The 12,327-nt window shown below is 37.3% G+C and overlaps 1 protein-coding gene across 1 annotated transcript in view; it reads left to right on the top strand.

Annotated features, from left to right (window-relative positions):
- TMEM245 (transmembrane protein 245) overlaps positions 1–12,327 on the top strand; it is a 109,508-nt gene that overhangs the window by 43,416 nt on the left and 53,765 nt on the right. Inside the window, exon 7 of the mRNA XM_060101450.1 lies at positions 1,058–1,162. Within this exon, the coding sequence (XP_059957433.1) occupies positions 1,058–1,162 (105 nt within the window). The remainder of the gene's footprint in view (positions 1–1,057; positions 1,163–12,327) is intronic.

The raw sequence follows: 12,327 nt of genomic DNA, 5'->3' as shown, positions 1-12,327 counted from the left end.
TCAGTCATCAGTCTGATTGTATTTTTGAAATGTTAAATGGTAGCTTTGCATGGCAGGAATTCTAGAAATCTATCAGAATTATATAATCTCAAAACAAAAATTTTTATAAATGTAAGATTATTTGTGATTGTGAAAGATGAGAGAAGTTATACTCAAAATAGAACATCAAGTAGCATTTAGGGAAAGCATAATTTAAATTATTGATTAAGGAATAACCATTACTTTAATGATTATTCTTTATTTACAGTCAATTACAATTTGTCATAAAGCTTATGTTTTAAAAAGAATAGAAATATCAAGTGGAATATCAGATTTTTAAAAGTATTTTATTATGAAATATTTCAAATATAAAAAGATAAGAAGAGCACCCACATGCCTATCTTCCAGCATGACAAAATATTATCTATACAATTGAAGCCTATTGTGTACCCCTCCCTGCTTGTGCATCCACTTCCTAAGCGTTTTGCCCCCAGGGTAACTATTATTCTGAAATTAGTATTTATTATTACCTTAACATTAGATTTTATTCTTACTGCTTTTATAACTCTAGTGACATTAAAGGGAAAAAATAGTTTGAATGTAATTCCCATTTTAAATTGCTCCTATTTTATCTGTATAATTTAGGACATACCTGTACTGTAAGAGTCATACTTTTTCTAAAGTCATCTATATTTGCTAATTGACAGTAAAATTTCATGAGATTTGAGGTCACTAATGGATTGTCATTTTTATTTCTTTAGAATATTTATCAGATTGTAAATTATAATTTTAAAGGTAAATATACCACAGTGTGAGAATCCAAGCATAGATACAGTTTACATTCAAACTGACTGCCTTTTCTTAGGTATGACAATAATAAACTTTCTATAAACAACAATGGTAATTAATATTGTTACTTAACTTTCTAAAGTGGTTTATAGCTTTCCCTGCTTTAATCATTATGCCATAGTTTGCTTTGCAATGCTGAATATCTTGTCTTCATGATGTTTGAATACATATGTGTTTTTATTAAGTTGTGTTTGAAAGATAACTAATTCTCTTTTTCGTTTCTGTGCAGATGATCATCTGGCTGGAGAAGATGTTAGACAAAATAATTAGCATTTTCATCATATTTTTGTTAGTGATAGGAACCCTTCTTTTAGCCCTACTCCTGACTGCAAAGGTAGAGTACAACAATACTGTTATCATTAATAAACTCTTAATTGTTAGAATTTGTCATGTAGGTAAGAAGCTAGCAGATGCAGGCATGGGAAATATTACTTTGCTTATAAGTATGTATAACAGTTAAAGTATTTATGATTTTTGTATTACTAGTTTTGCCATGAATTTGCCTAATATATTTTTTAATGTGCATTTTTATTTCATAAAAATCCTCTGAGGTAAATGCAGATGAAAAATTAAGATACTGAGGAAAAAGTGGCTTCTTCTGTCAATAGGAGAACTATGATCTGGTCTCATTACTTCTAGTGTAGATCCTGTTTCCTAGATCAGAATTCAATTCCTTTCCTTCATGTCTCATTGGTTTTTCTCCTGATTTACCATTAGGATATTTCTTGCTTTCCAGATCTTTCCAGCTTGCATTTCCTCTCCCCCTTTTTAGTTTGCACTGCTGTAACAGAAAACCATAGACTGAGTGCCTCAAACAACTGACATTTCTCACAGTTCTGGAGGCTGGAAGTCCCAGATGAAGGTGCCAGCATGGTCAAGTTCTTGGTAAAGGTCCTCTTCCTGGTTTATAGATGGCTGTTTTCTCCTTGTGTCCTCACATGGTGGGGAGAAAGAACTTGTGTCTCTTCTTATAAGGGCACTAATCCTATCATGAGAGCTCCACCCTCATGACCTGATTACTTCCCAAAGGCCCTACCTTACATTGGATGTTAGGATTTCAACATATGAATTTCGGGAGGATACAGAAATTTAGTCCATATCACCCCTCTTTCATCAAAGAAAATCACTCTCCAAAGTGCAACTAAAATTTTCTCTATAGTGATGTCTCTTACGGACTATTTAAAAAACTTTTATAATCTATTTAAATCCTTATATTGACTCTACTCAACTCTGCATCCCAGATTTTTATATGTTTTCCAGGAATTGTGAAGCTTACGTGAAATCATGGATATGAAAAATTTTCCGGTAGTGCTGTAGAGATGTGGTAGTACCTGTTATCAGTAGATAATCTAATATGCAGCAATTTACTAAAGGATTACACTGTTTCCTGCTATTTGACTTTCTACTTGCAAGTCCTATTCTGAGTCATTCTTAGCCTCAGTATGCCCTAATCTTATCAACCTGCTCTCTGTGTACCTGTTTCAGTTTCAGTGCAGTTTTTATCTGTTCTTTGGATTTTAATCGTGTATAGTCACTTATTTAGACTTGACAGCCTTGTTTAGAGACCTATCTTTGTTTTTGTCATATTTCACCTAAACCTGCCACTGCACGAGTTCCTAGTTCTTAGAGAAACCTTTCACCAGTATGGTCTTCCGTTTTCCTTTTTTCTCTTTTTCCTCTCTCTTCTATTCCACTCTCCCTTCTTCATCCTTTTGAGTAGGGTCTTCTTACCTGCCCATCTCAATTGTTCATCTTTCAAGTTCTTTTTCTTTTTCATCCCATGCTTCAGTGAGCTTTTGCTTCCCTGAACTTTCATAACAAATATTACTGAACCACTTCATTGTGGTCTAGGACTCATGCAAAAACTGAGCTTTTGAAGGAAATTTACTGGTTATCTAGTTCATTCTCCCAACCAATAAAAGGATAATTCTCTAAGACACCACGACAGTATCCATTTGAATGTCTAATAGACATCTCAGATGTAACATGTCAAAACTGAATTCCAGACCTCCCTTGCTTGTCTGTTCTTCTCACAGTCTTCCCATTTTGGTAAGTGACAGCTTCATTCTGCTCGCTCAGGTGAAAAGCCTCAGGGTCATTCTTGACTACTTTATTTCTCTTATATCCACATCCAGTCTGTCAGAAAATCCTTTTTGCCTCCATTTTCCTGATATATCTTGGGGTAATAGCAGGGTGAGGATGTCAGGTAATTCCTTTCTACCTAAAGCAAGGATAAAATGGTATAAAAATGACTATAAACACCATATCAGGGCTTTGGAAAATGACCAGTTAGGCAATAACTTGAGTATTTGCTCAAGAAAAACTGCTACCACATCTGGAAAAAACACGTAGTTTGGGGCTTGCTTGCTTGGAGTTACCTATCCTCATCTGCCTGGCATGAGCAGCAAAAACCTGCAGCTTTTCTTATGGGAGGTGGTGGATTTGGTTTGGGGCTGGCAACAGAGAAGCTGTGAATTAAAGGGGGAGATTCTGGAAGCAAGAGAGCCATAGAAGGGCTGAGATTAATAAATCACACATTCTAGACTGGTATATGTGAGACCTCAAGGAGTCCTGTGAATATTGAAAGCCTGGGAGATTTGCAAATTTGTTGTGCCTTTGATTGTATTTCTCAACTCTCACACATCTCAGGCTGCAGAGGATGAAGCTTCCTAGTGTGAAGTGTCTGAGCATAACTTCTGCCAAAATTATTTGCTGTCTGTTAAGCTATTCAGATCTAGGGGAAACCCTTAGGCTTTTCAAAAAATAAAAGACATTGAGCAGAGACATTACTGACAGGGAAGACAGACTTTGCAGTTTGATTACAGATAAGTTATTTGCTTACTGAAACAAAATAACAGCTCTCAGAGGTACAAAACAGAATCCAGAGTTGCTACAACACATTTTTTTTTTTTTTTTTTTTTTTGCTGTACGCGGGCCTCTCACTGCTGTGGCCTCTCCCGTTGCGGAGCACAGGCTCCGGACACACAGGGTCCGCGGCCATGGCTCGCGGGCCCAGCCGCTCCGCGGCACGTGGGATCTTCCGGGATCGGGGCCCGAACCCGCGTCCCCTGCATCGGCAGGCGGACTCTCAACCACTGCGCCACCAGGGAAGCCCTACAACACATTTAAAAAAAAATGTATTTCATTTATTTATTTGACTGCACCATGTCTTAGTTGCAGCAGGCGTGCTTCTTAGTTGTGGCATATGGGCTCCTTAGATGTAGCAGGTGAGCTCCTTTGTTGCAGCCAGTGGGCTCCTTAGTTGTGGCATGTGAACTCTTAGTTGCGGCATGCATGTGAGATCTAGTCCCCTGACCAGGGATAGAACCTGGGTCCCCTGCATTGGGAGCATGGAGTCTTAACCACTGTACCACCAGGGAAGTCCTTGCAACTCATTTTTTTACATCCAATTTTTAACCAAAAATTACTAGGCATACAAAGAAACAGAAAAATGTGACTCAAGGGGAAAAAACCCCAAAGAATTAGACACTTAAGTGGTCCACATGTTGGATTTAGCAGACAAAGAATTCAAAGCTGCTATTGTAAATATGTTCAAAGAATTAAAGGAAAGTATGCTAATAATGAGTAAGCAAATGCAGACTCAACAGAGAAATGGAGACTATAAAACAGAACCAAATAGAAATCCTAGACTGAACTGAAACTGAAAACAACAGTAACAAATGAAAAATCACTAGATAGGCTCAACAGCAGATTTGCAATCCAGAAAAAGGAAACTAGTGAATTTGAAGAAAGATCAGTAGAAGCATACAATCTGAAGAACAAAAATTTAAAAAATATTGGAGCCTCAGAGATCTGTGGGACAATATCAACGTTTCTGTTAGAACCTAACAGACACGTAATTGGCATCTGAGAAAGTGAGAAGAAAAAAAAAGTTGAAAAATACTTGAAGAAATAATGGTCAAAAACTTCCCAAGTTTCATGAAAAACATTAACAGATCCACGAAGCCTGACAAACTTTGAGTAGAATAAATACACAGAAACAAAAAATCACACCTAGAAACATCATAGTCAAGCTACTAAAAGCCAAACAGAGAAAGAATCTTGAAGGAAGCAAGAGAAAAATTACACATCACACACTGGAGAACAACAAAACAATGAGTTAATTCTCATAATAAACAGTGAATCCGAGGAGGCATTGGAATGACATATTCAAAGTCTTGGGGAAAAAAGAAGTGGTCAACTAAGGATTTTATAATCAGTGAAACTATTCTTTAAAAGTAAAGGCAAGATAAAAATGTTTCTAGATAAAGTGAAACTGAGAATTTGTTAATAAAGAGACCTGCACTATAAGAAATGCTAAAGGAGTTCCCTCAGACTGAAGAGAAATTACTCTAGAAATAACTCTATCCAAAGGGAGAAATGAAGAGCACTTGGTAAATATATAAGTATATATAAAAGTTATATTCTTCCCTCTCCTTCAGTTTGTTTGGACAACATGTGCCTATTTAAAGAAAAATTATAACACTGTATTGTAGAGTTTATAGTATATGTAGATAAGTTATGTATGTATAACAGTAGCATGAAGAAGAGGACTGGGAAATGTAACTAAACTGATATGAAGTTCCTATAGATATTTTACTGGAAGTAAGTCAATACTAACTTGAAATAACTCGTGATAAATTAAAGGTATGATAAGGTTAAGATAAACAGCAACTACTAAATAACGCAAATTTTAGGGGAAATAAAATAGTATACTAAAAAAAATAATTGCTTACCACAAAAGAAGGCAATAAAAGAGGAATAGTAGAGATGGGATAGATAGCAGATAGCAAAATGGCAGATCTATATCCAGTCATATCAGTGCTTATATTAAATATGAGGCAACTAAACAAAAGGCAGATTCTCAGATTGGATATGAAAAAGCAAGTTCCACCTAAATGGTATCTGTAAGTGATATACTTTAAATTCAGAACCAAAAAGATGGATAGTAAAAGGATGAAAAAAGATATACGAAGCAAACTGTAAACATAAGAGATGTGGAGTGATTATATTAATATTAGACAATGTAGTTAAAACAAATATTACTGGAGACAAATGAGGACTTTTCATAATGATGAGAGTTAATACTGCAGTAAGATTAAAAAATTACAAATGTGTGTTCTAACACTAGAGCTCTAAAATACATGAAGCAGGGACTTCCCTTGTGGTCCAGTGGCTAAGTCTTCGTGCTTCCATTGCAGGGGGCCCGGGTTCAAACCCTGGTCAAGGAACTAGATCCTGCATGCATGCCGTAACTAAGAGTTCTCATGCTGCAACTAAGAAGTCCGCATACCTCAAAAGATCCCATGTGCTGCAACCAAGACCTGGTGCAGCCAAAAAAAAAAAAAAAAAAAAAAAATCTTAAAAAATAAAATACATGAAGCAAAATGTTCAGAATTAAAAGGAAAAATAGGTAAATCAATGATTATAGTTGGGGATTCAATACTCTTCTTGGAATAGTTGACAGAATAAGTAGATAGAAAATTTGTAAGGATATAAAACATTGAAAAACATTGTCAAGCAATTTGACCTAATTGACAAGAGCAGAATCATGTTCTTTTCAAGTAAACATGGAATACTCACCAAGATAAACCATGTGCTCAATACATTTAATACATTTATTTATTTTTCAATTTTATTTTATTTTTTTATACAGCAGGTTCTTATTAGTTATTTTATACATATTAGTGTATATATGTGAATCCCTATCTCCCAATTCATCCCCCCACCCGCCACCTTCCCCACTTGGTGTCCATACGTTTGTTCTCTACATCTGTGTCTCTATTTCTGCCTTGCAAACCGGTTCATCTGTACCATTTTTCTAGATTCCACATATATGTGTTAATATATGATATTTGTTTTTCTCTTTCTGACTTACTTCACTCTGTATGACAGTCCCTAGGTCCATCCACATCTCTACAAATGACCCAATTTCATTCCCTTATGCCTGAGTAATATTCCATTGTATATATGTACCACATCTTCTTTATCCATTCTTCTGTCAGTAGGCATTTAGGTTGCTTCCAAGACCTGGCTATTGTAAATAGTGCTGCAGTGAACATTGGGGTGCATGTGTCTTTTTGAATTATGGTTTTCTCTGGGTATATGCCCAGTAGTGGGATTGCTGGGTCATATGGTAGTTCTGTTTTTAGTTTTTTAAGGAAACTCCATACTGTTCTTCATAGTGGCTGTATCAATTTACATTCCCACCAACAGTGCAGGAGGGTTCCCTTTTCTCCACACCCTCTCCAGCATTTGTTGTTTGTAGATTTTCTGATGGTGACCATTCTGATCAGTGTGAGGTGATACCTCATTGTAGTTTTGATTGGCATTTCTCTAATAATTAGTGATGCTGAGCAGGTTTTCAAGTGCCTCTTGACCATCTGTATGTCTTCTTTGGAGAAATGTCTGTTTAGGTCTTCTGCCCATTTTTTTGACTGGGTGTTTTTTTTTTTTTTAATATTGAGCTGCATGAGCTGTTTGTGTATTTTGGAGATTAATCCTTTGTCCATTGATTCGTTTGCAAATATTTTCTCCCATTCTGAAGGGTTGTCTTTTCATTTTGTTTATAGTTTCCTTTGCTGTGCAAAAGCTTTTAAGTTTCATTAGGTCCCATTTGTTTATTTTTGTTTTTATTTCCATTACTCTAGGAGGTGAGTCAAAAAAGATCTTGCTGTGATTTATGTCAAAGCATGTTTTACCTATGTTTTCCTCTAAGTTTTATAGTGTCCAGTCTTACATTTAGGTCTTTAATCCATTTTGAGTTTATTTTTGTGTATGGTGTTAGGGAATGTTCTAATTTCATACTTTTACATGTAGCTGTCCAGTTTTCCCAGCACCACCTGTTGAAGAGACTGTCTTTTTTCCATTGTATATCCTTGCCTCCTTTGTCATAGATTAGTTGACTGTAGGTGTGTGGGTTTATCTCTGGGCTTTCTATCCTGTTTCATTGATCTATATTTCTGTTTTTGTGCCAGTACCATATTCTCTTGGTTACTGTCACTTTGTAGTATAGTCTGAAGTCAGGGAGTCTGATTCCTCCAGCTCCATTTTTCTTTCTCAAGATTGCTTTGGCTATTCCGGGTCTTTTATGTCTCCATACAAATTTTAAGATTTTTTGTTCTAGTTCTCTAAAACATGCCATTGGTAATTTGACAGGGATTGCATTGAATCTGTAGATTGCTTTGGGTAGTAGAGTCATTTTCACAATGTTGCTTCTTCTAATCCAAGAACATGGTATATCTCTCCATCTGTTTGTGTCATCTTTGATTTCTTTCATCAGTGTCTTATAGTTTTCTGAGTACAGGTCTTTTACTTCCTTAGGTAGGTTTATTCCTAGGTATTTTATTCTTTTTGTTGTGATGGTGAATGGGATTGTTTCCTTAATTTCTCTCTGATCTTTTGTTGTTAGTGTATAGGAATGCAAGAGATTTCTGTGCATTAATTTTGTATCCTGAAACTTTACCAAATTCATTGATTAGCTCTAGTAGTTTTCTGGTAGCATCTTTAGGATTCTGTATGTATAGTATCATGTCATCTGCAAACAGTGACAGTTTTTTTTTTTTTTTTTTTTTTGCGGTATGCGGGCCTCTCACTGTTGTGGCCTCCCCCGTTGCGGAGCACAGGCTCCGGACGGGCAGGCTCCGGACGCGCAGGCTCAGCGGCCACGGCTCACGGGCCCAGCCGCTCCGTGGCATATGGGATCCTCCCAGACCGGGGCACGAACCCGTATCCCCTGCATCGGCAGGCGGACTCTCAACCACTTGCGCCACCAGGGAGGCCCCCAGTGACAGTTTTACTCTTCCAATTTGTATTCCTTTTATTTCTTTTTCTTCTCTGATTGCTGTGGCTAGGACTTCCAGAACTACGTTAAATAATAGTGGTGAAAGTGGACATCCTTGTCTTCTTCCTGATCTTAGAGGAAGTGCTTTCCATTTTTCATCATTGAGAGTGATGTTTACTGTGGGTTTGTCATATATGGCCTTTGTTATCTTGAGGTAGGTTCCCTCTATGCCCACTTTCTGGTGAGTTTTTATTATAAATGTGTATTGAATTTTGTCAAAAGCCTTTTCTGCATCTGTTGAGATGATTGAAGATCTTTATCCTTCAATTTGATAATATGGTGTACCACATTGATTGATCTGCATATATTGAAGAATCCTTGCATCCCTAGGATAAATCCTACTTGATCATGGTGTATGATCATTTTAATGTGTTGTTGGATTCTGTTTGCTAGTATTTTGTTGAGGATTCTTGCATCTATATTCATCAGTGATATAGGTCTGTAATTTTCTTTTTTTTAATAGTATCTTTGTCTGGTTTTGGTATCAGGGTGATGGTGGCCTCATAGAATGAGTTTGGGAGTGCTCCTTCCTCTGCAATTTTTGGAAGAGTTTGAGAAGGATGGGTGTTAGGTCTTCTCTAATTTGATAGAATTCACCTGTGGTCCTGGGCTTTTGTTTGTTGGAAGATTTTTAATCACAGTTTCAATTTCATTACTTGTGATTGGTCTGTTCATATTTTCTGTTATTTCCTGCCTCAGTCTTGGAAGGTTATACCTTTCTCAGAAATTGTTCATTTCTTCCAGGTTGTCCATTTTATTGGCATAGAGTTGCTTATAGAAGTCTCTTATGATGCTTTGTATTTCTGCAGTGTCCACTGTAACTTCTCCTTTTTCATTTCTAATTTTATTGATTTGAGTCCTCTCCCTCTTTTTATTGAAGAGTTTGGCTAAAGGTTTATCAATTTTGTTTTCAAAGAACCAGCTTTTAGTTTTATTGATCTTTGCTACTTTTTTCTTTGTTTGTTTCATTTATTTCCGCTCTGCTCTTTATGATTTCTTTCCTTCTGCTAACTTTGGGTTTTGTTTGTTCTTCTTTCTCTAGTTCCTCTAGATGTAAGGTTAGATTGTTTATTTGAAATTTTTCTTGTTTCTTGAGGTAGGACTGTATTGCTATAAACTTCCCTCTTAGAACTGCTTTTGCTGCATCCCATAAGTTTTGGATCGTCCTGTTTTCATTGTCATTTGTTTCTAGGTATTTTTTGATTTCCTCTTTGATTTCTTCAGTGATCTCTTGGTTATTTAGTAATGTATTGTTTAGCCTCCATGTGTTTGTGTTTTTTATGTTTTTTTTTCCCTGTAATTGATTTCTAATCTCATAGCATTGTGGTCGAAAAGTTGCTTGTTATGATTTCAATTGTCTTAAATTTACCGAGGCTTGATTTGTGGCCCAAGATATGATCTATCCTGAAGAATGTTCCGTGTGCAGTTGAGAAGAAAGTGTAATCTGCTGTTTTCAGATGGCATGTGCTATAAATATCAATTAAATCTGTCTGATCTGTTGTGTCATTTAAAGCTTGTGTTTCCTTATTAATTTTCTGTTTGGATGATTTGTCCATTGGTGTAAGTGAGGTGTTAAAGTCCCCCACTTTTATTGTGTTACTGTCAATTTCCTCTTTTATAGCTGTTAGCATTTGCCTTATGTACTGAGGTGCTCCTATGTTGGGTGCAGATACATTTATAATTGTTTTATCTTCTTCTTGGATTGGTCCCTTGACCATTGTGCAGTTTCCTTCCTTATCTCTTGTAACATTCTTTATTTTAAAGTTTATTTTATCTGACATGAGTATTGCTACTCCAGCTTTCTTTTGATTTCCATTTGCATGGAATATCTTCTTCCATACCTTCACTTTCAGTCTGTATGTGTCCCTAGGTCTGAAGTGGGTCTCTTGTAGACAGCATATATATGGGTCTTGTTTTTGTATCCATTCAGCAAGCCTGTGTCTTTTGGTTGAAGCATTTAATCCATTTACATTTAAGGTAATTATTGATATGTATGTTCCTATTACCATTTTCTTAATTGTTTTGGGTTTGTTTTTGTAGGTTCTTTTCTTCTCTTGTGTTTCCCACCAAGAGAAGTTTCTTTAGCATTTGTTGTAAAGCTGGTTTGGTGGTGCTGAATTCTCTTAGCTTTTGCTTGTCTGTAAAGCTTTTGATTTCTCCATCAAATCTGAATGAGATCCTTGCTAGGTAGAGTAATCTTGGTTGTAGTTTTTTCCCTTTCATCACCCTAAGTATATTCTGCCACTCCCTTCTGGCTTGTAGAGTTTCTGCTGAGATATCAGCTGTTAAGCATATGGGAGTTCCCTTGTATGTTATTTGTCGTTTTTCCCTTGTTCCTTTTAATAATTTTTCTTTGTCTTTAATTTTTGTCAGTTTGATTACTATGTGTCTCAGCGTGTTTCTCCTTGGGTTTATCCTGCCTGGGACTCTCTGCACTTCCTGGACTTGGGTGGCTGTTTCATTTCCCATGTTAGGGAAGTTTTCGACTATAATCTGTTCACATATTTTCTCTGGACCTTTCTCTCTGTCTTCTCCTTCTGGGTCCCCCTATAATGTGAATCTTGTTGCATTTAATGTTGTCCCAGAGGTCTCTTAGGCTGTCTTCATTTCTTTTTGTTCTTTATTCTGTTCTGTGGCAGTGAATTCCACCATTCTGTCTTCCAGGTCCATTCTTCTGCCTCAGTTATTCTGCTATTGATTCTTTCTAGTGTATTTTTCATTTCAGTTATTGTATTGTTCATCTCTGTTTGTTTGTTCTTTAATTCTTCTAGGTCTTAAACGTTTCTTGCATCTTCTCGATCTTTGCCTCCATTCTGTTTCCGAGGTCCTGAATCATCTTCGCTATCATTATTCTGTGTTCTTTTTCTGGAAGGTTGACTATCTCCACTTCATTTAGTTGTTTTTCTGTGGTTTTATCTTGTTCCTTCATCTGGTACATAGTCCTCTGCCTTTTCATTTTGTCTATCTTTCTGTGATTGTGGTTGTTGTTCCACAGGCTGCAGAATTGTAGTTCTTGCTTCTGCTGTCTGCCCTCTGGTGGATGAGGTTATCTAAGAGGCTTGTGCAAGCTTCATGATGGGAGGGAGTGGTGATGGGTAGAGCTGGGTGTTGCACTGGCAGGCAGAGCTGAGTAAAACTTTAATCTGCTTGTCTGCTCATGGGTGGGGTTGGGTTCCCTCCCTGTTGGTTGTTTGGCCTGAGGCGACCCAGCACTGGAGCCTACCCGGTTCTTTGGTGGGGCCAATGGCAGACTCTGGGAGGGCTCACACCAAGGAGTACTTCCCAGAACTTCTGCTACCAGTGTCCTTAGTGAGCCACAGCCACCCCCTGCCTCTGCAGGAGACCCTCCAACACTAGCAGGTAGGTCTGGTTCAATCTTCTGTGGGGTCACTGCTCTTTCCCCTGGGTCCTGATGAGCACACTACTTTGTGTGTGCCCTCCAAGAATGAGTCTCTGTTTCCCCCAGTCCTGTCAAAGTCCTGCAATCAAATCCTGCTAGCCTTCAAAGTCTGGTTCTCTGGGAATTCCTCCTTCTGTTGCTGGACCCTCAGGTTGGGAATCTTGACGTGGGGTGCAGAACCTTCACTCTGGTGGGTGGACTTCTGTGGTATAAGTGTTCTCCAGTTTGTGAGTCACCCACCCAGTGGTTATGGGAT

Source organism: Mesoplodon densirostris, chromosome 6 (genome assembly GCF_025265405.1).
Source record: "Mesoplodon densirostris isolate mMesDen1 chromosome 6, mMesDen1 primary haplotype, whole genome shotgun sequence".
In the NCBI taxonomy this organism is placed as follows: Eukaryota; Metazoa; Chordata; class Mammalia; order Artiodactyla; family Ziphiidae; genus Mesoplodon; species Mesoplodon densirostris.
The sequence above is the reverse complement of the archived record's forward strand: the minus strand, read 5'-3'. Positions and strand labels throughout refer to the sequence as shown.